General features: G+C 41.7%; 1 protein-coding gene and 1 long non-coding RNA gene across 5 annotated transcripts in view; one reads left to right on the top strand and one right to left on the bottom strand.

Moving 5' to 3' along the window:
• Positions 1-18,353, bottom strand: part of SLC12A2 (solute carrier family 12 member 2) — a 64,035-nt gene extending 45,682 nt beyond the window's left edge. For all 4 annotated transcript variants that reach the window (XM_062617453.1, XM_062617449.1, XM_062617450.1 and 1 more), the window contains exon 1: positions 17,759-18,353. In XM_062617453.1, coding sequence (XP_062473437.1) covers positions 17,759-18,337 — 579 coding nt within the window. In that variant the 5' untranslated portion in view covers positions 18,338-18,353. The remainder of the gene's footprint in view (positions 1-17,758) is intronic.
• Positions 18,354-18,617: 264 nt separating this feature from the next.
• On the top strand, positions 18,618-22,067 carry LOC134162991 (uncharacterized). The gene is made up of 2 exons (XR_009964518.1): positions 18,618-19,678; positions 21,251-22,067. It is a non-coding gene; the product is annotated as an uncharacterized LOC134162991 (long non-coding RNA).
• The last annotated feature ends 3,169 nt before the right edge of the window (positions 22,068-25,236 follow it).

The raw sequence follows: 25,236 nt of genomic DNA, 5'->3' as shown, positions 1-25,236 counted from the left end.
CCTGCATCCCAGAGGTCTTATAAAACACTTAAGCAATTAGAGGTTCAATCCCAATGAGGTCAAAGGCAAAACTCCCATTCACTAAATAACACAAAAAATAGTCTGGACCCAATTTATGCTTTCAAGAAGTATGCTTCATGCTGAATGGACCCAGTAAGAAAGTTTAATGTGAGATACTTTATTAAACTGCTCCTCTTCCTGATACATTAACACCAAATATACCTTCAGCATAAAGTCCAGAGCAAGTATTTATAAATAGTCATTCTGAAGGGTGTCATCCATATCCCCTCACAATCAGCAGTAAATATACAAAGCAGACTGAAAAAAATAATCTGATTATCTCAACCTTATCCAAAAGTCATTAGCACAGATTCACATCAGTGCTTCTCAATGACTCCAATTACGAAATTCACTTAAAAACAGGTGCACCTGCAACACATCTGGAGATCCTGTATGGCATAAGCTTTATACCAGTAGGCAGAATCGTGATCAGTTTCCAGATTGTTACCTTTCCGAGAGAGGTTTCTTAAATAATATATTTCTTGTCTCCCAAAGGGATTAGATACACTTGTTGTATACATATGTATATTTTTATATGCACGTGTGTATATATATATACATACATACATGTATATCACACATTACATACGTTAAAAAGAGGACAAAAAGAAATGTAACACGGAATTACCCAGTTTGCTGAACCGCAGCTCTCTGGGATAGAGGAGAACTAATGGTTGTTACCTGGAGAGATCTGCACAGCCTTTGATCAATGAATATACTGATTTGCTGATTACCTATGTTCAGACACACAAATCAAGAAGGAAGTGGTGTGTGATCCATCTAGAGTGGCAAGAACATCACAACAAAGTGAGGACCAAAATACAGAATTACCTTGCTGCTACATTTAAGATTTTACACAGAATGAACCCTAGCAGCTCTATTTCAAGAAGAGTAATACTAATTAACTAGTTTTAATTTAACAGATACAGCCACAAGCCGCTCACTTGCTGAGCCTATCCTAACCTGCCTAAACAAGAACTGAAGAAATGCAAAGACCTCTTATCAGGATCCTCACCTAATTCACACACCTTAAAGTTTCAACAAAAAAGAGTAAGCCTACATACTACACTACTCTGATGCCCTTGAGTACTCATCCTCCAGATGACTTTCCTAGAAATGCAGGAATAAACCTTTGAACTGTCCCCAGGTATTAAAATCTCCCTTATCAAGGTACTGCTGTTTCCAGCAGCACTGATGATAAGTTCCTCCTCACTTCTCCCCACACACCATCAGTAGCTGGGAAGAAAAAAGATACATTAAAACAAAAAACAGGTTAACAAAGATGTTCACAGCCATGACAACAGATCCTCCAACCAAGGATGCAACAGTGTAATTGCGTGCTATTATTCCTTCATATAAAAACTACCTTTACTTCTCACAGAAAAGCATCACATTATACTTGGAACAAATCAAATTTTAAAGTACTACATAAAGGGATTTACATTTACATTATCTAAGTAGGTTTTATGCTTTGGCCAAGAAACCTGCCTACAAAAAAAGGCATGCCATGTCTTTAATAAGAAGGAATAAAATTGTTCTTTGAAAAGACGGGTCAGGGAAGATCAAGGAAGGGCTAGAAGAAACCTGCAACATTAGGTTTTATGAGAAGGTGGAGACTATCCTACCGTCTAGTGTTAAGAGACAATTACATTACTCAGCACATTACCATGGCTGGCCAGCTACTGGTACGACCTGCACACATTGGCCTCCAGAGGTCGCTCCCAACCTCAACCATTATGTGACATCTACACATTTTACTGTAGGGCTCAAACAAGCCAATAGCTCAGCCTGCTGTATTCTGGAAAGGAGATAATGGCTTGCAAATTTTGAGTTATCAGTTACCAGATCAGGTCCAACATACACACACTGTGAACACAAGAAAGTTTTGTTCTGTTTGTCTTGTCTCTCCACACCATGCAATACTTCCCAGAAAAATATTCCGAAGCACACACAATATGTAATAACTGAAAGGTTACTGGTGGTTATCCGTTGTCAGTGGCTGCCCAATAAAACAGTGAGAACAGATATTACAGTGTGGGCACAAAAGTATTCCATACACAAAGCTCCAAGTTCTTCCCTTTAATGCAAGATTTAAAGTACCACTGTGGTCTCAGCTGCAAATCAAGCAGGAACAGTATTTTCATGCTTGTGCTCATGAGGAAACAATGCTTCTACTCAAGTCACATACTGAATGGAAAAAACTGCACTAGCACTATTTTAGAACTGCAATACATGTATGGTAAGATCTTCATAAGCAGTAAAAAACACTAACGCATTGTTGATTTGGAGGGGGTGTGACAAAAGGGGAAAGAAACAGTTTTAGCATTCAGATCAAAAATGCTCTTGTCAACACAACTTCGTATCAAAATAGTCTTCTATCCAATCACTCCAAAGAACGCTCAGAGTGTTTACTTGCACTGTTAAAGTTAAAAATAGGACACATTAACATGCTGATAATTCTATCATACACTGACAGGAATTTAGCCAAGAAACAGTTAAACTCTGTTCCTACATAGACATTTTCATTGCTGTATCACAGTGCACTGAAAAATACAGATAGTCTACTATTTCATCTCCAGTAATGCATCATGACAATAAGCTACTTGTGCCAATTGTGAATAGCCTCCACATTAGAACTGGATTGGTAATAAGAAAAGACTCGTTAGCCAGAAGAGATCTGAGATTTTTCACACACAACTAGAAATACACTAACATATTGAAGTTTCTCATGGGTAAAAATGGCTATTTAGTTTTACTGAGAATTCTTGATAGTGGTGTATGCCATGCAGAACGTTTATTTGTGGTGAACTTACCTAGAGCTCATCTTAAATTCAACATGCTCAGGCTATATTGAACCATATGAGGCAGTACCAGAATAAACACATATGAACTCTTCTGCTCTTGTTTCTTTCCAAGTACTACAACATAGAAGCCCCAGATAAAGGACAGGACAACCAACAAGTCTGTTTTTAAGAATACATGATGGTTCTTCAGGCAGACTGCTTTTTTTGCAGTTTGCTGGATTTGGCATGTCCCAAGTAGTAACTTCTTTAGCTAATTGTTCTAATTGTCATTACTCTTCTGCAAAGAAGGAAGGCCAAAAAAGCACCTGAGCATTTAACATCTCTTTTTCCATCTCTCAAGTTTGACCAGTTACAGGTTTAGTACATGCCATACTGTACGAGGGCTTATCCTTGTACAAATTCCTTAGAAAGGATTCACAACAGTAGCTTTTTCTTGTCTTAGCAGGACACAGTACTGAAGCTGTTTCAAGTAGCTAGTACTATCAAGATGTTAAAGCGAATCAAGACCCCTATCTTTCCAATCTCCAGTTTCTGCAAGGAAATATAAACATGGCATTCCACTACATTTAGTCAAGAGAACAGCAGCTTACATTTAAAACTGCTTTGTACTTACATATTCTGATACTGAGTATGGTGATCCCATTATTTAATATGCTTACTGAGGACAGAAAGTAAGGGGAACCACCTGAGAACTGTCCTTCACCAACAGATGCACCTACAAAACAATTCTGTACAGCAATGGGTCTCTGTCCTTACCACCTACAGTCAAAGCCTCATGCAGGAAGCTTTGAGGTTAGAGATGCCTGCAGTAATCACCATGGACAGTGGAACCCTTCTTCACAAGGGCAAGAGACTTGACACATCTTCTGCACTCCTTCACTGTAAGCTTCTGCACTCCTTCACTGTACCTTACAGCATTATTGCCAAGCTGTGCACTAATACCATAACAATTGTTATCATAACACTTTATTGTTTCCGTTTCCCAAATATTAGCTTCATTGGCATTGCCATTTTTAAGAAATTCTTTTTTGTGGAAGGAAGCAACCATTAACACATACTGATCAAGATGTAGCATGGCAGCTGTCTCAACACCAGAAGAATTGTTCCTTAGAGCGATTAATACTCACACTGTGCAGCGACTCTATAGCTGCACAGAGTTAAGACTATGACTACTTGAGTACAAAACTTCACCACACAGAAGATTTTCAGAGTTAATACAGCTTAAAATATAAATGTCAAATGTTTTTTGCTTTTCTAACTCTAACATACTTCAGGCAGAGTGTGGGTAAAATAAAAGTGACAGAAGTTAAAACAAAAGCAGAATTAGTGAACGTTTTACCCCAGAAGATGCCAGCACTTCCCTTGATTTTTCAAGACTACAAGTCTTTTCTTGTATGAACAAGCCTTCCGCTTTCCCTTCTGTAATGAACTTCTTGATTCTTCTTCCCACCTCACCTGACATTTCTAATTATCTTGATAAAAGGCTTAAAAAGTGCTATGTATTGTATGCATGAAATAACCACACAGAATAATCCTACTGACATAGGCGTTTACCTCTGACGAACAGAGACAACTTCTACAAACAGTTTGTACTGGTATAAATATATTTAAGTGTGATCCTGTACTACCCAAGAATAAACCAGCTCTTAAATGTTGACTGTAGGACACTAAAATCTACCAAACACATCTGTTCTTTAAACACTGCTTTTGCAGCACTCTAATATTTGCAGTCATAAAATTCCCAGTCTGTGGCTAAGGGTCAGCTCTGATAAGCTGGTTATTTTATGTTTTAATGCTTTTATCTAACCAGTGGTGAAAGAAACCAAAAGCACTGAGTTTCCTTTCTAAAACATCTAGATCTCTATTGAATGGTTTTAAGCTTATTGTTGTCCAGGCACATAAAAGAGTCCTGCGATTAACACTTTTATCAAGAAAAGTTTCCAATTTTATTTTCTGATTGAGAATACAAAGTATTTCAGTACTTACATATGTGGTAAGAAAAACAAGCTCTCACAGACTTTAACTTGATCTGGTGACACTATTGTTTGTAACCATCTTTTCAACCAACCACTCTTGAAAATGCCTGAGATGCTGCTGTTAACTTTGCCTTGTAGTGTAATAACAAATCACAGCAAGTTTTTAATACTAAGTTTGAAAAAAATCTGCCAGGTCTGAATTTTCAAGTGGGGTTTGTATGTTTTGTGTTTTGGTTTAAGGGAAATAATTTGGTTTAAGGGAAATTAACGACTCTAAGACAGAGTTAGTACTGTAGGTAGTAACTTTTTCAGTATCTTTGTCTACATAACACTTTTAAAGAACCATCGGTACTGGCATGGAATTTACAATTTGTAAATTACTAACACTAGCAATATTGGTTTTGACAGACAGCTATTTTCTTCTCTATACTGATCTGTCTCAGAAGAGCTAACCGTAAAAGTTTTTTTAGATACCCTCGCTGATTTCATTTATGCCAACTGTTTACTTGAGCTTCCCATTAGAACCCCAGAGCTATCCAGTATGGATATTCGTATTTACCTGACTGGAACAGTTACTTCTTAAGAAAGGTAATTTGCTATTTAGACCTATCAAATGATACAGAAGTATCTTGTTAGACCTAGGAACTGGAAACAAACACAAGTGAAACTCAACTGCTACGGAAGTAAAGTAATAAGAAAGAAACCCACATGCCTTCTACATCTCTCACTAGTTTTGAAAGCACGCTTTCTGGCCTATCCTAAAGGTTTTCAGAAAACTATCACCTTGTTACACAGCAACAGCTGAAATTATTATAAAACCATAAAAATAATTCTCTGAATTAAAAAAAAAAATCTGCAGTACACATGACCTTCAAATACTGCATGTCATTCTAGTCCCTCCTCAAGAATCCTCTGCTGGAGTAAGGATGGCAATAGGGTTTTCATGAGTTAGTATGGGAACTAAGAAGTAGCAAGCCCAACTCACAATAAATGCTTTGTAATAGCTCTCATTGTGATGAAGGAGCACTGAAAGCGCAAATTCTAAAACCGAAATTAGGTTATCAATTTCTATGTCCTAATTACATCACTCATTTACACCTCAGAGCAGACGTAATAGTTTGAATCTTTGGGTCCTCAAACAGGGTGATAATCCAAACGAACAACAGTTACCTTTCACTTCAAGACAAGACACAAAAAGAGAGTAGCTTCAACAGACACCTAGAGCACTTCACAAACTCCTGATAATTTGTTAGTTAAAAATAAACTTGTTAACTTAGTAACACAGATTCAGGTGTACAGGTTTTTCAGCAGTTTGATGGAAAACCTACCACCAATGGGAAAAACCCAGTCAGGCAGCAAAAGAAAACACAACAGAAGACACATTCAAAACATTTCACTCTGCCTAAACACCTTAGTGCTTGCTTTCTTTAAGGAACGAACTCAAAACCCACACATTTTCAGGAAGCATTACTGGTCATTGTGCAATGACTAGTTGTTGATAGCAGTTCAGAAAACTCAGCAATCATATTACTGCTTGGTTTTAAAACAGGAATTATAGCAAGTTCACTAATAGAGTTTATAATTCCCACTTCTTGTTTGAAGCACATGTAAAATGCTGCTACTATACTCCAGTTCCAGTACCTTTACAATCATAATCTAAAACCACCTACTAACCCAGTTAAATGGCACCCAGCAGTTACTTACAGCAACAAGAGATAAAATTACTCAGATCTGTTTTTAAAACTTGGGATTCCATGGACTCAAACATGAACAGCTTCAACCATTGCTTACTCACCTCAGGTTTGCAGCCAAGAGACAAAAACTTTAGTGCTTCGGCTATATTACATTGCCTACAATTATAAATATAAAATATAACAGCAAATGCTTTTGACATCCACTTCCTGCGAGATTGCATCAAACACAGAACATTAATGTTATCTTATACTAAAATTAAAGTATTTTTATTATAGCAATTTTAAACAGAAGAAATTTATAGTTACAGTTAACATGTCAACTGAAGAATTAGCCAGCTACATCTCTGCCATCATCTTGTGTTTCAGTGTCTTGCAACTCGATAATGCTTTTAAACAGAAAAATTAAGTAACATTTTCGTGTGTGTGTGTACATATATATATAGATACTGATTTTAAATGCCATTTTTACTTTAATCTTCTTAAAAGAATAAAAAAAAAAAAAACATTCATTCTTCCTCCCAACTCTTACAAGTTGCAGGATCCATTATCCAGGCTGGCGAGACTGTTAATCAAGAAACTTAGTCAGGCAATTGATTTCAGCTTAGGAGAAAAATCACTGTTCTTGCAAGGTAGTATTTTTATATAGGACAAATAGCAGCTCTGTTTATAAAGCTCACCACCACTTAACCTGTTACATGCATACAATTTTTCTGACTGATCTCTAAACCAACTAAATACATGAAGTCTATGAACTTTTCTCTTTAAGGAGGTGACTGTGATCCTCCCCTTCCTAAGACGGGATGGGTAACAAACTCCAGTCTGGTGGACTTGCTTGGAGAAAAAGGTTTAGCATCAATTCTGAAATGAAGCAACAGCAAAACTGCCCTCACTTAGGAGCACTTTAACTGGTGAAAACTGACATAATTTGGTCTTTGAGTGATCTTAATTAATTTGATTGTCATAGCAGTATCCCACAGCCACTAACTTGCCATGTCACTTAAGTAATCCAGGCATCAAAATACTGCGTAACATTCCAAGGATAATCTCATCCCTTGTTCTACCTGCTTTCTCTATGGCATCACCAGGAATATTGAGGTTTCAGACTTTTAATAAGCAAAAAAAGTTCAAATGCTTTCCTAAGCATCATATGAAAATAAAGCCTTTCTCAAGGCAATTACCAATCAGAGCCTCTAGAAACAGTGACGGTGTCAACACCATTTGATCTCGTTGTCATAACATCACCACAGGAAGTTTAGAATCAAGTCTTTGCATCCCTAACAGAGAAGGACTAGCAGTACTTACAGAAGAAAAGTTCCAGAGGAAAGCACTGAAGTCTAGATAGCTACGCAAATGCTGAAATTTGAAATCCTGCAGCCAGGAAAGCATGACCAGATGGAATCCTTTCAAGTAGTTTTTACACATGACACAGTACCAAAATTTTGCTGACTACTACAAGTATGCAAGAACATTATCCTATCAGACACATACTTTTTTTTCTCCCCTCCATAAAAAAACAAGGCCGATCTGCAAAAGCATCAAGATAAACTACATCTTCACACCTTGATTCACACATCCCTCCATAAACCCGAGATTATATGAATACTCTGGGCAGCTGATTATGAGAATAGAGACAAACAAGAAAAGACCTCTGCTCAGCAGCTATAAAGTGTGGCTACTCCATGGAAGACCGACAATGCTTATGTCCTGGACTCCCAGAAATACTGTAGGCAAAGTCAGGCCTTCCTATCAAGGAACAGTCAAAATGTTCTGCCACAACAAAAAAAAACCAAAAACAAAACAGAACAACAACAACAACAAAAAAAAAAGACAAAAAAAACACACCAAAAAACCCCAAACCCAAAATAACAAAAAAAAACCAAACAAATAACAAAACCCTAAAAAACCCACACAGAACACCCACAAAAAAAAAACAACACCCAAAACCAAAACATCTAATGAAAAAAGCACCCAACACTTTGCCAGTCTCTCCACTTTTTCTAGTTAACAGGAAATTGCACCATTTGCATCTAGTCACAAAAAAGGGGAAACCAATCCGTCCAGCCTGAAAGGAAGAAACACCTGTAATCTTACCCACTCTTCAAAAATACACCTCATTTCCGCGTTTCATGTACTGTTCCTTTCCTGCTCTCTCCAGAGCCAAGTTTTAATTTCCCTACTGCACCACTTTATTTGATCCTTTTCCAGAAGAACCACTGTACTGTGAATGATTATTACAGTAATTATTCACTACTGCCCATGGATAGTCATATTCCTTTTGACATCCATTGGCATGAAGAGAACTCACACTTCTCAGGAAAACAGATTCAGTCTCTGAACACAGGTAGTTTTCACTTCATTATTTCAAAAACAATCTTGATACATCTGTAATGTTTAGAGATCTTCTAAGCGTTCCATAGAATTTTTTGTTCTCCAGAGAGGAGATGCAGCATTTTGATCACGTAAGAACTGAATTAAATTGTATTAGCAAGCCTCTTGCCTAGAAGTTGTGCTTACTCTAGTGTAGCCTGAGAAAGCGAGGGTGGTGAGACACTGGCACAGGCTGCCCAGCAAAGTTGTGGCTGCTCCATCCCTGGAAGTGTTCAAAGCCAGGCTGGATGGGGCTTTGAGCAACCTGGTCTAATGGAAGGTGTCCCTGTCCATGGCAAGGGAGGGTAGAACTAGATGATCTTTAAGGCCCCTTCAACCCATACCATTTTATGATTCTCAATACAGTGTTCTGTAAATAACTTCAAAAGAGAATCCATTTCAGTCTTGCTGAAGAACTTGTTTTCACCACAGCAAATTTCCACATAATCTTCACACGCCCTCACCCCACCCCCCAAAAAAAGGTTAATTTGAAGCATTTTTGCTCTTGACACCTTACAGTTTTTGTCTACTTCTGCAAGAGTTATGCACTTTTCATTCAAGAGATGAGGGGATGTAGAGCAAGCATACCACACTATGCAGCAGTGACCTTTAGAGAACTTCATATAGAAGTCTAGTTCTGTATGTAGTGAATTCACAGAAAATATTATTTAACCTACTGTCTTACAACAGAATAAACAGCCCACTGAAACAGTCTTAAAAATCAATTAAGCAGTGCTGACATCTTTAACATCATGACATGAAGTGATGCATACAGCTACAGGCACATCCCCTGAGCCATCAATGAGCAGAGCTTTTGCATCTGTTGGCACTTGCACTGGCACAGCACTACGTTCAAACAAAAGCTGCCAAATTGCTTACAGCTCAATTGCAGTATTACTCATAATAGCCTTAGAAGTCTCTTTACCATGTAAACCCTCAGAATAAGCTGAAATAAACCTAGCCATAAGTTTCTTTACAGCTGAAACAGACGTTGCCATTTTCTTCAAACTAAAAACTGTACGATCTGTAATACAAGCAGCTTAATTGAAAAAGTACCAAAATCAAGATACAAGAGAAGCTTCCTTGTTAAAAAAAAAAAAGGAATTTTAATAATTTTTTACTTTTTTTTTAGTCATTGCACCCTTAAGTCAGTTATCAAGCACAGACAATGCATCTTGGTTTTTAATGCATAAAAATAAATTTCAGTAAGTTTCTTCAGCCCAATCAGCATGTTGAAGCGTAGAAATAAAGATATTCCATGCACTCAAGCTGCAAGAACTCAATAGCTTCCAAAAAACTGAAAGGCAAACAACTCCAAGTCATAGAATCATAGAAGCATAGAATAGTTAGGGTTGGAAAGGACCTTAAGATCATCTAGTTCCAACCCCCCTGCCATGGGCAGGGACACCTTACGCTAAATCATATCACCCAAGGCCTCGTCCAACCTGGTCTTGAACACTGCCAGGGATGGAGCATTCACAACTTCCCTGGGCAACGTATTCCAGTGCCTCACCACCCTAACAGGAAAGAATTTCCTCCTTATATCCAATCTAAACTTCCCCTGTTTCAGTTTGAACCTGTTACCCCTTGTCCTATCAGTACAGTCTCTAATGAAGAGTCCCTCCCCAGCATCCCTATAGGCCCCCTTCAGATTCTGGAAGGCTGCTATGAGGTCTCCACGCAGCCTTCTCTTCTCCAGGCTGAACAGCCCCAACGTTCTCAGCCTATCTTCATACAGGAGGTGCTCCAGTCCCCTGATCATCCTCATGGCCCTCCTCTGGACTTGTTCCAACACTTCCATGTCCTTCTCATGTTGAGGTCACCAGAACTGCATACAATACTCCAAGTGAGGTCTCACAAGAGCAGAGTAGAGGAGCAGGATCACCTCCTTCCACCTGCTGGTCACGCTCCTTTTGATGCAGCCCAGGATACGGTTGGCTTTCTGGGCTGCAAGCGCACACTGCCGGCCCATGTTCATTTTCTCATCAACCAACACCCCCAAGTCCTTCTCCACAGAGCTGCTCTCAATCTCTTCTCTGCCCAACCTGTAGCTGTGCCTGGGATTGCTCTGACCCAGGTGTAGGACCTTGCACTTGGCATGGTTAAACTTCATGAGGTTGGCATCTGTCTGTTTGAATAAATTTCAGCACTGAATGAATGACCATATTGTGACTGCTATTACCTGCACCAAGAAGGGGGGCAAATGCATTTGTGGTTGCCCATGAATGAATATTACATGGTACTTTTGGAAAAAGATCTGAAGGATGCAACAGAAGATGTAGTACACTGTTTTGAATTACTCCAAGATACTGATCTTGACAACCTCCTCCTCTGCAAGAACATTCTTCAAGAACGAGAATCATCTGAGATCCAATCAAATGCAGTATGTACAGGTAAAAAGGTTAATCTGAAGACAAATTCTGCTGCACCTTCCTCTTTAATCAGTTCCAGATAGAAGTTATTACTATGCTTCCAGGCTCTGGTCTTTAACTAGTCACTGACACTAACAGTATGTCAGCTAAGACTCGTTTATTAAAAAAAAAACCTCTGAACAGGCACTTCCTCCTTTCTTCCTTGGTTCCACTCTTCTGGCAAATCACAATGCCTTTTCTTCTGACATGAGCACTCAAGGCACTCATAGTGCACTGCAGCAGTCTCCAAGCAGTGCAGCAGACAGACCACTGGGATTGTGGGAAGAAAAACCTTCTTGTAATGTTAATAAGCCACTTTCAGAAATCTTCATACTTTATTCCATCTTTACCTCATCCTTTTTTTTTCCCCATGCAAAATATTAACACAGTAATACATGAAATTACTTTAAGTAAACACACATGTATATTAGGGTGCATGCTCAAAAATTCTATTATTGATATGACTGTGCAGTCAAAACACACTGGTGCATTTGATCAGGGAACTGACTCAGCACATCCAGCACAAGACTGCAGTTGCGGAGTGGTGGTGGTTCTTCCTGTAAACCACATCAGCTCTCAGATCCAGCTCAAAAATACAAACATCACCACTAGAGAGCACAAAAGTTTACCCCTTTCAGCATCAGCCTACACTTCTGCTGCCAAACTATAATCTGTTAGTAGCATTCAGTTATTTCCAGCTTGTCTAGAACAATTAAAAAAGAAAACCACAAAGAGAACAATATTAGCATTTCATTGAAGACAGTTTAAAGATTCCAGTATTCCATAGGTGTTTCGGACTAAAGACTTATCACAAAGACTAAATAAGAGAGATTCAAGCATCAAGCAACACAAAAGTACCCAAAACATTTTGTCCTTATAAAATACAGACCCTGGAGGACTGATACAACTTACCACTGCAAGTAGAGTGGTGTATTACTTTTTTCCCCTTCCTGAGGATGTCGGTAATTAGGTGGGGTATCACGATAAACAAATTTAGGGTTCTCCACACAAATCGAAAAAAAGCATAAACACATCACTATGAATGATGTTAATAAAGCCTCACCTGAGTACAGCTGCTCACTGCTTTTCAAGAGTGATGGAGAAGAACAGTTATAAATTAAAAGCTTCTAGGATGTCCAAGACCACATAGATCAAGACTAAGATTTTTTCTTGGTTTACTTAAATACAATGAAATTCAGAAAGAATATCCAAATTATGCTTACAAATATAAAGGAGAGCAAGAGGAAAAAAGCTATCTGAATTAAAATCACACTGATACAAGAACTAAGACCCAATGATTGTATATAAGACTCAGCAAGGTAGTAATATAAAAACTATCTGCAAGTGGGTCTCAGTGTTCCAGTGAGAGAAAGGGGAGGAAGGAGTTTTTAAAGACAGACCTTACATAACATGGTCAGCTAACTTGTTTTCTTAATAAACTGAGCAGGTACAAACTAAGAACAGGCGTGGAAGTGGATATAAACAAATGTGCAGCAGTCAATTAAAATTTTCAAGAGAAAATGTTCTTTGGTAAAAAGCAGTGCCATATGCAGCTTTTTCACTGTGCTTAAACATTTTAAGTTATTACATAAGAGGGAAAACTGCAGTGCTCAAGAAAATATAAGTCAAAGCCTGATAGCCAAAAAAAAACAGCTACCCAACTTCAACAAAATCAAACAAAACCACCCTCAACTCAGCATCAAAACTATCAGTAATGTCTTCTTTCTTACTTCTATCTCCAAATTCAGGGGGCAGGTGCATGGATTACTGTGTGGGAGGAAGCAATACCTTTAAATGCCTTTGGATTTTGTTTGGGTTTTTGGGTTCTGTTGGTTTTTTTTTTGTTGGTTTTTTTGGGGGATGGAGGGGGAAGGGTATGGGGGTTTTTGTTGTTGCTGGTTTTGTTTTTAATTTGGACAGAATAGGGCTGATGTTAAGATCCTCCAAGATTACTGCCTTCTAGCCTGCTAAGAGAACCAGCTAGCTCTCTCGATATTTAACAAAAAACAGAACAACACTACCAGCAGAGGGCTTCATTCACATAACATCTACTTACCACAACTGTAAATGACTACTGCACAAAAGGTACACCAAATCAGAATCTCTCACATATTCAAGTTCATTCTTCAAAAAAGAATAAACTCCCCAATGAAGGCAATGTTATACTGAAAAAAAGACACACAATAATGCATAGCAGTGGATTACTAAGACACTGTCCAATTCTGAGTACTTTAGAAATACCTTCCAGAACCGTATCAGCTATGGTGATATGGCATGGTAATTTTTCGCACTGAGGAAGACAAAAGCAGATGGAATGTCTTCTACAGGCTACAGCTTCGCTTACACAGACAGGTGACCGAAGTAAAACACATATTCCTAAAAGCAGCTAGAAAAATTTAAGGAAGGCTAGGACGCTTTCAACCTTGATACTGTCTGAAAGAAGGTAGATCCCCTCAAGCAGGGAGGGGACAGGGCTGCAACAAAACCCTACCTATCATGGTTTGTAGTTTCCCTCCCACTTCTTTGTTAGTACTATCTTCTCACCTCTCTGCATCTCTAATGCATCTCATAAGCATCACCTTATCTAAGAAGATTAGCAACTGTAACAGCATTACCAAATTCCCTTTATCACCTCTCTAAAGCAAAGCAAGATTAATGAACACCTATTGGGTAAACAACAGGCTGATCACCTGGCTATGTGCAGCCAACAAGGTATGAAGACAAGACCACCCACTTGAAATTTAACGTGACAGATCAAGATCAGTAGTATGCAATCCATGCACTTGTACTGCAGCATCACCAATCTATGCTTCCACAGCCAGTTTCAAGAATAACGACTTTCTTTTCTACTAGGAAAGCCTCTCTTGAAACGTCCACATGAAACTTCAGGTGGTTTAACACCTATTCTACCAAGGCAGCAAGACAAACCCTTGTAAAAAAAAAAATACCCCTTCTGTACACATATGTGGAGGAACACATATGTTTCTCCAACAAGTACTTTTCTTTGAGAACAGAATCTGCAGAAGAGTTAAACATCTGAGGCTTGTAAACAAAACTAAGGAAAAAAAAAACAAACCCCTCTGTTCTGTAATTGGCACCAGCATCAACATTACTGTAACACTGCCTCACAACATTTTAAAAGGGAAAAAAATAAAACAGCATCATACAATGGTTACGATTGGACCTAGTTTCAACCCCCTGCCACAAACAGGGACACCTCACACTAGACTGTGTCACCAAAGGCTCTGTCCAACCTGGCTCTGAACAGTGCCAGGGATGGAGCATTTACCCCTTCTTTAGGCAGCCTGTTCCAGTGCCTCATCACTCTCACAATGAAGAACTTCTTCCTCATATCTAACCTGAACTTCCCCTGTTTAAGTTTTAATCCATTACCCCTTCTCCTAGCACTACAGTCCCTAATGAAGAAAGAGTCCCATCCCAGCATCTTTGTAAGCCCCCTTCAGATACTGGAAGGCTGCTACGAGGTCTCCATGCAGCCTGCTCTTCTCTAGGCAGAACAGCTCCAACTTTCTCAGCCTGCCTTCACACAAGAGGTCCTTCGGTTCCCTTATTATCCTTGTGTCCATCCTCTGGACTTGCTCCAACAGCTCCATGTCCTTCTTATGTTGAGGACACCAGAAATGTATACAATACTCCAAGTGGGGCCTCATGAGAGCATCACTGAGGGTCACCACCTCCTTCAACCTGCTGGTCATGCTCCTTTTGATGCGGCCCAGGACATGGTTGGCTTTGTGGGCTGTCGCCAGTTTGCAAATAGCACAAACTTTAAGAAGAAATTGCTGCATTCAAAGCAGTGAACCACACTGCTGGTGAACGTATTTTTTTGATCGGTCTTAACACAAAGTAGCTGCCAACCTTGATGTACTGGGTCAAGAAACAGGAACATAACAACAGGTCTTTACATAAGTGTGGATTTTATGAAATTGCACTTGGATGTTTACATCAGCTGCCCTACAAGGTCTTTGACATACATGCTGCACAAATTAGTTAGTACTAAAAAAAACAGAGCTGAAGAGTGAGTTTTTTCAACTTCTTAAAAGTCACTTTGGGAAAAGAGACAATAAACCCCCTGAAACACCGTGGAAAAAAGCACAATAACTTTGTGAACATTCTTCATATGAAAGCATGGCTCCATCACGATTTAAAAGTTACCATCATTCTGTGGCCAGAAATCAGGAAAAAACACAGACGTAGTCCACCTTATGCTCCAGAGACTGCGAAAAACATAGGTATCCCATGCTATCAGTATGCATAACATACCCTTAATAAAAGCTTCTGTGTTTTCAACTTCATCTTGCAAGCTGTCCTAAGTCTTAAGTAAAAAAAAAATTGCTTCCCTTCTTCATATAAGCCTAAATACTTGTTAGCACATTAACTGCCTTCGGAATTAACATCCTGAGACAAAACAACTGAGTTACTATATAGAACTTCAACCTACCTTCTGAAGTTTATACCATGACAGTTTTTTTAAATCAATACTTAAGTATAATATACAATGTAATCGAATTAAGCATGACATCCCCTATCTTTTGGGGGGCACAGCAGACAGGACATAACTGTTTCAACGAAAAATCAAAGAAAAAATCTTCACATACACACTAATCGCACTGCAGATTCTCAAATTCATTACATTTGAGATATTAAGAATTTGAGTTAATTAATGCTTACAGTGAAACTGTTCTGCTAACGATCTTGTGATTAGGTCATCTACAGCTTCTCTATGCCACAATGTACAGAGAAAATTGCTCTTCATGCTTTTCTTCTTTATGAAGAAATTGCGCTTTTACAAGCTATAGCTCCAGACTAAGTTAGATTCCACACTGAAATGTCTTAAAGGTGTCATAAAGAGCTTTCTTGACTGCTGCAATATAAACACATCAAAAACCTACCTGCCAAGCTTAAAATTTCAAAGAGCAACCTGATCATCCCACTATTGGCCAGGCATCAGAAACTGGGAAGGGGGGAGGGGGGGAGAGGAAAGTGTGTTTTCACATGTATTACGAGGTTTATTTATAGCATATCTAACTTCATGCACAAGACAGTAATTGCCAACTTCCATTCCATACTAACTTAGAAACAGACTACAGAACACCGTTTAACTCCATCAGGAGGGGACCTGAAAGGCAAGATTAATTTGATATTTAATCTCGTATGTTGCTAAGAAGTATCTTTATAGCACACAAATTATTTCTATCAGAATACATGAAGGGTCCGAAAACATACACTTAGAAGAATCAGCATACAAAAACCACACAGATCAGTGCAAACATACTGATCTGTGTAAAAACGGTGTGAAACTGGACAGTCCCAAAGAAGCACACATTTTCTCATGGAACGCCACCTATAAGGAGTGAAAGGAAGGATGAAAAAAGTTCTGTAAACACTGTAGGATGTGGTCCACATGTTTGTTCATTTCCCTAAACCCGGCAGAAAAACCCACTAGGGCACAAGCTTCTTCGAGCACAGCCATATACCAAGAAGCAATTTTGAGACGACAAGAAAGCAGCTTTTGTTTAGTCATGATAGCTTAATAATGATCTAAAAAATACATCAAATTACTTCCAGGTTCAGGTAAAGCTTGACTTTTAATAAAGACAGCCTATGATGCAAATCAGCTTTCACTGTAGAGTCTCCAGTAACGTACTGGCTAGCACAAAACAGAAAAACCTTGACACGCGCAGCTTCAAAATTTCTGAGGCCCTGCTCATGACGCCCTCACACGGAGGGCTACTCAGCATGGCAGAAAAGACTCCTTAAGGATATTAAGGGGGACAAGGAGCCTCAGCTGTTATCTGTGCAGCCTTCAGCATCACGCCAGAAGGCGCTCTGGTTCGGCACTGCCTGTGCAGGGCGAGGCAAGCGTTTTCAGCTGGCTGGAGGGCAAACCTCTTGTCACTAGTAAAAGCAAGTGAACCCTCCTTATTGCCTGGGGGTTTCAGCATCTCATCCAAACATTTTCATTCCCCCTCCCTAATACTTCTTGCAGACTTCTTAATTCCCTATCCGAAGGCGATATGGACCATAAGCGGAAAACCGCTGTGTCTGGAACACATCCTCTCTCCCGGTTATGCAAAAAAAACATTTACCCCGCGAGCCTACAGCTGCAGCTACCTCTCACCACCGGCACCATATCAGAAAAAACATAACGGGGGGAGGGGGTGGGGAGGGAGAACCTCACTGCGTCATGAAAAAAAAAGAAAAAAAAACCACGATGCAGGCGCAGGCGATCCGATGCATTCGCACTGTTTGCGCCTCCTCGAGGCTCACGGCGCTTTTCGCGTTACCCTCCCACCACTGCCGGCGCGCACTGAGGACCCGCACGGCCCCGCCGGGGACACAACGAGGGATCCTAGGCCGCGACCGCCCTGCATGGAGGCTGCCGAGAGGAGGGTGGGGAGTACCCGGGGGTTCGCAGCGGGGCTCACCTTATCCAGCTCATCGTGCAGCTCGGCGAGACTGGGCCGGATGAGCTTCTCCCCCAGGTCGGCGGCCGTGTGGCGGTAGTAGTCGATTCGGGGCACGGCGTCCATGGTGTTGTGGCCGAAGGTGCGCAAGTAGTAGGTGTTGGTGTGGGTATCATAGTAGTAGTGGTGGTGACCTCCGGAGTGCAGGCTGCCCTCGCTCATCACAGTGTCGCCGCCGTTCTGAAAACTGACATTGCCGCCCTCCGAACTGCCCCCCGGCTCGCCAGGGCTCTCGTCACCAGCCGACGGGTCCACGAAGTTCACCCGAAACCTGCCCTTGGCTTCCTCACTGCCTTTCCCCGCCGCGCCGCCTTCCCCGCTCGCCTTGCGGAGCTCCTCGGCCGGGCGGCCAGCGCCCTCGGCCACCAGGTCCACCTGGAAGCGGCTCTGGCTCGGCGTGGGACCCAATGGTCTGCCCAGAGTCTCGCCGCCAGCCCCATCCTTGCCGTCCTCCGAGCGCCGCTCATCGCTTGCAGCCCTCATCGCGGCAGGGCCAGGCGGCTGCTGCTGCTGCTGCTGTTGTTGTTGTTTGCCCTCCATACCTCTCCCTCTCTCCCTTTTCCCCCTTCCCTCTTTTCTCTCTTCTCGCCAATCGAGCAGTGCGCGCGGCTGCAGCTCCAACGATCTGACCACCCCTCGCGGCCGCGGCTCCGCTGCTTTAAACCACCAACCAGCGCCCGGGGCTGCAGCGCGCCGCACACAACGCCTGGCGCCGCGCACGCCCCGCCCCCTGCTGCAGCGCCAGGTGATGATGCCGCCGGTGCTGCTAACGCACCCCCCTCCTGTGCCGGCTGCGCGCTGCTTCAGCAGGGCCCGTGCCCGCCGCCGCCCTCCTGCTCCGCCCCGGTCCTCGCCGCCTTCGTGCTCCCGCTCGCCTACCCCCAAGCGCGCCCGCTACGCGAAGAAGCCGCCCACTGCCGTGACAGCGCCGCACGCTGATGAGCGGCCGCGTCGGGCGAGCCCACCGGGGCTTCCGCGGGAGCTAGCTGCGCGGGGCACGCGGCGGTGTGGGGCGGTGGATCCGCGGAAGGAAATGGTCCCCGCTGCTCTCCTTCTCCTGGCCTCCGGCGGCTAGTCCCTCCACCTGATCCCCTCTTGGTGGCGACAGGAACTTGGACGCGAAAGGGCCACTGCTGCCTCCCCCCTCCCGCTCGCTTCCCTGCTCGGGCAAAAGCGAGATGCGGGGGGCTGCCGGCGCTGCCTGTTCTCTAAGCTCCGCCCGCTCCAGGCAGCGGCCGCGGGAGCGGCTTCCCGACCCGCCGGCAGCGCTGGCGGGGAGGGCGGCGGCGGCGGCGGCTCCGGCTCCTCCCGGCCCAAAGAATGGCCGTAGCAGCATCCGCCCTGCGGCGGCCTGGGGAGGGACGGAGCCCAGGGGTCTGGGGGGCGGGGAGGGGGGAACGACAAGCAGCGCCTGGACCGGGGCGGGGGTCTCCCCTCTGTCAAAGCCTGTCAGCGCCTGTCAACCCGCCGGCCGCCACCACCTCTCGCGAGAGGAGCAGCGGCGGTGGGGGATGAGCGGGCCGTGACGGCTCCGCGAGCTGCGGGAATGAAGCCGCTGGCGCGGCCGGAGGAGCGGCCTGCTTCACATGGCTTGCTAAGGGACCTCCCGTGCCCCCTCTCGCCCCCGGCAGCTGATTATAGCGCTCCGCTGGCGGGGTCGGTTCGCGGGTTGGAGGCTAGGTGGCAGTGGGGCTCCGACGCCCGGCCCGGCGGCCGCAGCTGTGATGGTGCTTCCGTTGCGCCCGGCGGCCCCTCTCCTGCTCACAGCCCTGCAAAACCCCCAGCCCCGCTTTCAGTCGCCTCATCTTGGATCTTTGCCGTACGCAACCTAGCTGCTCCTTAGCGTTGTCCGGGTGTAAAGCGTCCGGGTGTACGGCTTGGGTAAGTGCAAAGATGAGGTGTGCCTGCGGGTAACCCAGGACCAGAAAATGCCGGGGAAGCACAGGGAAGTTTGCCCACGGATACCTTGAGGGAGGAATAAACGAGAAGAGTAAAAGCAGGCCGTCTTTGAGAGCTGTTTTCAGTTTCAGCCACCACATCTCTTCCTAGTGTTACGTAAAAGTCATTTTCTCCTCACATCATAGATCTAATGTCAGTAATAAGTATTTTTCTGTGTCTTGTGTTGCCGTAGTCTCTTAAATTGTAAGCTTTCTCCAAAAGTACACATGGTTTTAGTTACTTAATTTTAAAAGTGCAGTTGTTGGGCATCGTCTTCCCCTTTCCCCCCCCACTCCCCCTCTCTTAGTGGAGCATAAGCATCTGGATAATCCATTAAAGCATAGGAGGTTAGCTCTGAGGCTGTGAAAAAGAAACCTTGGATGTAAGAAAAGTCTTCTCTTTCCACAGTAAGGAATTAGAAAGGATCCACCAGTAATTTTGCATCTTGTATTTTATTATCACTGTACTTGAAGGTCACAAAACAAAAAAGAGGGTTGGGCAAGAGTTACCAAAACAGTTTTACCTTGTTCAATTGCTAAAACTCATCAAGCAAACGTTCACTTAAGTTAATCCTCTCAAGCAGTGCCACTTATTTATTTCAAAAACATCTTGGGTGGTACTTCATGGTTCCAGGTTTGTGTCTAGCAAATTCCTGAGTGCCAACACCCATTTTCTAGCTCACCACGTCTCTACTGTCTTATTTAAATTAGCAAGAAACTTGGTGACATAACCAAACAGAAAAGGACTGGAGTTATAAAACAAATCTTGCTTTTTCTTTACAGTTGCTTAGAGGAAGAAGTATTTCAATTTTAGGGATGTGTTTATGTAAAAGGGCTGAGGACACCAGTAGGCTGAAAACATGAGCACACTGATCCTTTCCTGTTCAAGCGCTGTTTTAGAAAAAGAACAAAAAATAATACGCTTCAGAGTTGTTTGAGGAATTCCTTGATGGACTCCCAAACTGAGAGTAACAGATTAAAAAAGACTGGATTTGCTAAATTTTCAGAGTGTAAAGAATAAACAAAAATCTGTGAATGAACTGGAAAATAAAAGATTAAAGCACGGTGAAGTACTTTTGTCAGGGAGCAAGGACTTGAAAAACAGTGGATGATAAAGAGGACAAATCAGAATAAAGAATGTACAAAGAAAGTTCTCCACTGTATGTTTTGCACAGGCAGACATAAACACCTGCGTAGACTGTCAGATAAGGTGGAAGCAATTTAGATTTGGAAAATTACAATTTCTGTCAGTTTCCTGTATTAAATAAGCAGGGAAAGAGCAGGGAAGCAGCTTGTGAAATCCCATATTCATGATATAGTTGGTGGTGATGGGATTGTATTATGATATTTAGCTATTTTAAATGAAGTGTCATTCTATGTGTATGGCTAAGATAGTCATTGGCCACGTGTGCGAGGCTCACAGTCTGCCTGATGTCAGTCCCTCTTTCACCTTTATTTTTATTATTGCAACACAATGCTCAAACGTTTAATCCATCCCACAATTCTGTGTTGCCAGAAGCCACAATCAGGTTGGCCTCACTCATGGTGAGGGAGAGAGCCAGAGCAGCAGTCTGAGTGAAGCGGGTGACGGATGGAGCCCTTGCACTTCTGCCATCAAGAAGAGGTTCCTTCTTAGAAGAAGGAAGAGGGAACTGTGTCAGAAGAGTATGCTAATGGGAAGAAAATGTGGCGCAGAAAAGTCCCAAGAGGGAAGAGTACATCATCATAGTTGAAATACAGTAGGGGCACATAATTCTGTGAGGGAGAACCTTATCAAAATGAAAGAAAAAACCGAGGGTGTATCATTAATAGCAAATAAATTTTGTGATGTGCATCCATCAAATGTGATATAATGCTAAATACTGTCTTTGAAGAAAGCAATGAATTGAGGATGCTACCACAGTCCTCATGAAAAACAAGGAAATAGGGGACCCAACAATAAGAAGACGGATGAGGAAAATGCTGTCCTCTCAAAACCGAAAGGACCAAGGAAGTTCAGAAATACTAGTATATGGGAAACTGGCAAGAGTCAGAGGAAAATGGGCCAGACGTTCTTAAAGGTCCTGGGACTTCACATGACCTGTGAGAAGGGTGAGAGAATCTGTAACTTTAAAGGAGAATAAACAGAACACATGCTCCAAATATGGCCAAATAAAATGCCATTAACACTAAAAAATACACTTTGAAGGAAAAAAAGAGAAATTAATATTCACTTTAAACTCAAATTATTTATTGCATACCACTGCTTAAAACATTAACACAGTAGAGTCTGGGTGTCATTGGTGAACAAAACAAAAGTGTAATACATTAAATAAAAGTAAGCAATAAATTAATTTCACCTAAGATTATTTACCATAGAACCTTTAACTTTTTTCTTCTTTACAAAGTGTGGAGTGAGTAGCTGTGGAAGGTTTCCCTGTCTGTTAGAGATGCAAAAGCACTGCTGAAAATCCAAAATCTGGTTTTGGTAGTTAAAAAGCATGGGAACATTGAATTAATACTTATACATGTATAATAAATACATTACTGGAGAAAATACCAGATGCAGTTGGCTTAGTGCCTTACTGAGGTACCTTTCATCATCAAACACCCTTTTGGCACTGGAGGGTGTCAGAAAGGTCTATGAGAATGGCTGTCAGAGTTGGCAAAAGGAATTTAATGCCCAGATGAACCTCCACATAAGAAAATCAGAACAGAGCAACTGTGCTGTGTTAGATGAAGAATTTGTTTAGTTCCGTAACCAGCCTGCAGCAGTGGCCACCAAGGAAAGACTGCCTAAGAAGAGGGCAGGCACAGGTCTTTCAGGTACTTTCCTAGACCCCAACATTTTGCAGCTAGGGCATAGCTAAGCAAGCCAGGGGGTCTTTCTGTTCCATCAACTTGTCTGTTTTCCTCCTGACATTATACAGCTTCCCAGTGGTGCGTGGCAGGGACTTTCACATGTAAACATGGTGTAAGTAACTGCTTCCTTTTTCTACTTTAAATTTGGCATTTGCCAGCTTCACCTGGTACTCCATAGTGCTCATATGATACCCAATGTGAAATACTGAAAAATGCAGCCTTTTATGGAATTATGACTGTTATGGCCATTTAGACTGCTTCCCTCTCCTGCTTGCCTCTTTTCCAAGTAGAACTCCTAAGTCCTTGCTCCTGTGGACACTGTTCCACACATTCTTGCTTCTCTCTGGTTCTGAACAACTTAGTCTATTCTCTTTCCTCTGTTTAAATTGGGTATTTATCAAAACATGGACCTTCTTGTTTCATTGATCCTTAGTTTTCTTAAAAACCTGTGATCTTGTCAAAAGTTTGTCAGAAAATCATGCTAAGTCATGTCTACTTGCCTGTGAACACCCATCAGAAAACTCTGGTATACTCCCAGTCTACAAGAGCTGTGCTGACACTCTGCAAACCATATTTGCCCACGCGTCCTCAGATTCTACCCTTTATTATAGTTTCTCATGATTTGTTTGATGATAGGTGCCAGACTTAGAAGCTTGTAAATCCACAGATCTCCTCTCAAATAATAAAATATAAACATCTACTTTCCAAAGTTCCAAAAGCTGGTTTCAAGATGCTTTGTGTCAGAGTTAGTAATTCAGCAGTTTTGCCCTTGCATTCCTCTAGACCTTATTGCAGAGTGCCCTTCGGACTGGTTGCATTGTTCAGGCAGATCCCTCCTATTCATGCATCTACCTCTTCCACAGTGCAGGCAGATAACAAGAACTTACTTTGTCTTCTTGATAGGGTCTTATCTTCTCTGAGTGTTCTTTTTATATCGTCATCATCCATTGGCCTTAGACTCTTGATAGACCTGCTGTTCCAAATACATGTAAGGGACGGTTTCTTACTTTTTTTTTTTTCTTCTGCATATGCTGTTTGGGCAGTCATCTCATGCTTATCATGTTTTGGTTTGGGTTTAATATACTTGGACACAACTTCAGCTTTTCAGAGGATTCTTCTAGTAACTTGCCTTGTATCTGATGTTCAGTTATGTCAGCGTTTTTTCAACCTTTCTCAAGTCATGCTTGATTGGTTTTTTAAATTTGCTTTGCCTCTCAAAAATGATTTTTCAGCAATCAAAACTCTTAAGAACCTCGCTTGTTTTGGTCTTCTCTCCAGCTTTGTCTTTGACCAGCCTCCTCATTCTGTTTTTTGTTTGGTTTTGTTTTTTTTTTTCTGCTGAGCATAGTCTGAGAGATTTGGGAGTTTTGCATACTTTTTTGTTTCTGCAGGTCAAGCTATAGTCATTGTTGCAATGCAGTTCTTTGGTACTAAGATTTTTGAATAGGTCATGTGTATGCATTGCTTTAAACATAATGAGGGTTATTTCCTCTCTTGTATATCACCTACTTAGTTGCTCCTTGAAACAGTCTTTGTTAGCATCTAAAAATGTTATTTCTTCATCATGATCCAGTGTCGGATTTTTTCAGTCAGTACACAGCCTGATTCTTCTTCTTTTTTTTCCTTTGGTATATTTTTTCCATCCTTCTTTTTTCTTTCCTGTTCCACAACAAACACAGTTAATATTTGTATTCTACTACTGTACTGTTTATTGTGTCTTTTATAATTAAGGTTCATCCAAATGAGTGTTTAAGTAGTACTGTCTTTTCCCAGAAATCTGAATGAAGTCCTAACAAACACTGTGTTGTCGTGTGTTAACTTACCTTTATTTGTATTATACTAATCCTAGCTTACAAGAAGAAAAGGTAATTGCAGCAACACTTCTGAAAGGCTGCCAGATAAATCCTGTGATTAAGATACTCAAAAATTAAACCCATTTGCTGGCAGCCAGATGTGGTGGTGGACCAGTCTGTTTCAAGGACCTTTCTTCTTCCAGCCATGCTTTTGATGTGTCTGCGTGTGTCCTTAATATCCCACTGCCCTAACGCAACACTGCCTTGTTTTGATTGACCTGGTGGTAACGAGTACCTACCTCCATTGATGGCTCAAATTCTGATAATTGGGTATTTCTAACCTTTTGTGTTTGAAAACTGGCATGTAATATAGGTTTTGGGTAACTTCTTTAAAGGACTTCAATACTTAATACTCTGTTAGCTATTTATTTTATGTAGGAGTGAGGCGGAGGATATATCTCATGTCCATACAGGAATGGAAGTTTTTGCAAGATGCTGTACTTTTTTGGTAGCTGAAAAAACGATGTTCAGCATCTACTTGAGTTCCTGAGTTTCCATGTTTAGTTTTAGGCTGCTGGTTTATCTTTAAAGTCCTGGTTTTCTTCGTATCCAAGAGCCTGCCTTTTATCATGTGCCCATATCAGTCCACTCAAGACCAGTGAAGCCCCGCAGGCTCTAGAAACCATTGCCAAGGTCTACATGTGAAAAAGTGAGATTAAAAGTGAAGACCAGATAATTATGGACTTTAATTATCACATATCATCCAGAGCACTTAGTATCTGACTCATACATTTTTTTTGTCCAGCATTTGCAAGTTGCAGTGTTTATGTGCTAGAAGAAATTATTCAAAGGGGAAATGGGACTTGTT

This window comes from Pezoporus occidentalis, unplaced genomic scaffold (genome assembly GCF_034315485.1).
Source record: "Pezoporus occidentalis ecotype Australia unplaced genomic scaffold, CSIRO_AGI_Poc_V1 ctg196, whole genome shotgun sequence".
Classification (NCBI taxonomy): domain Eukaryota; kingdom Metazoa; phylum Chordata; class Aves; order Psittaciformes; family Psittacidae; genus Pezoporus; species Pezoporus occidentalis.
The sequence above is the reverse complement of the archived record's forward strand: the minus strand, read 5'-3'. Positions and strand labels throughout refer to the sequence as shown.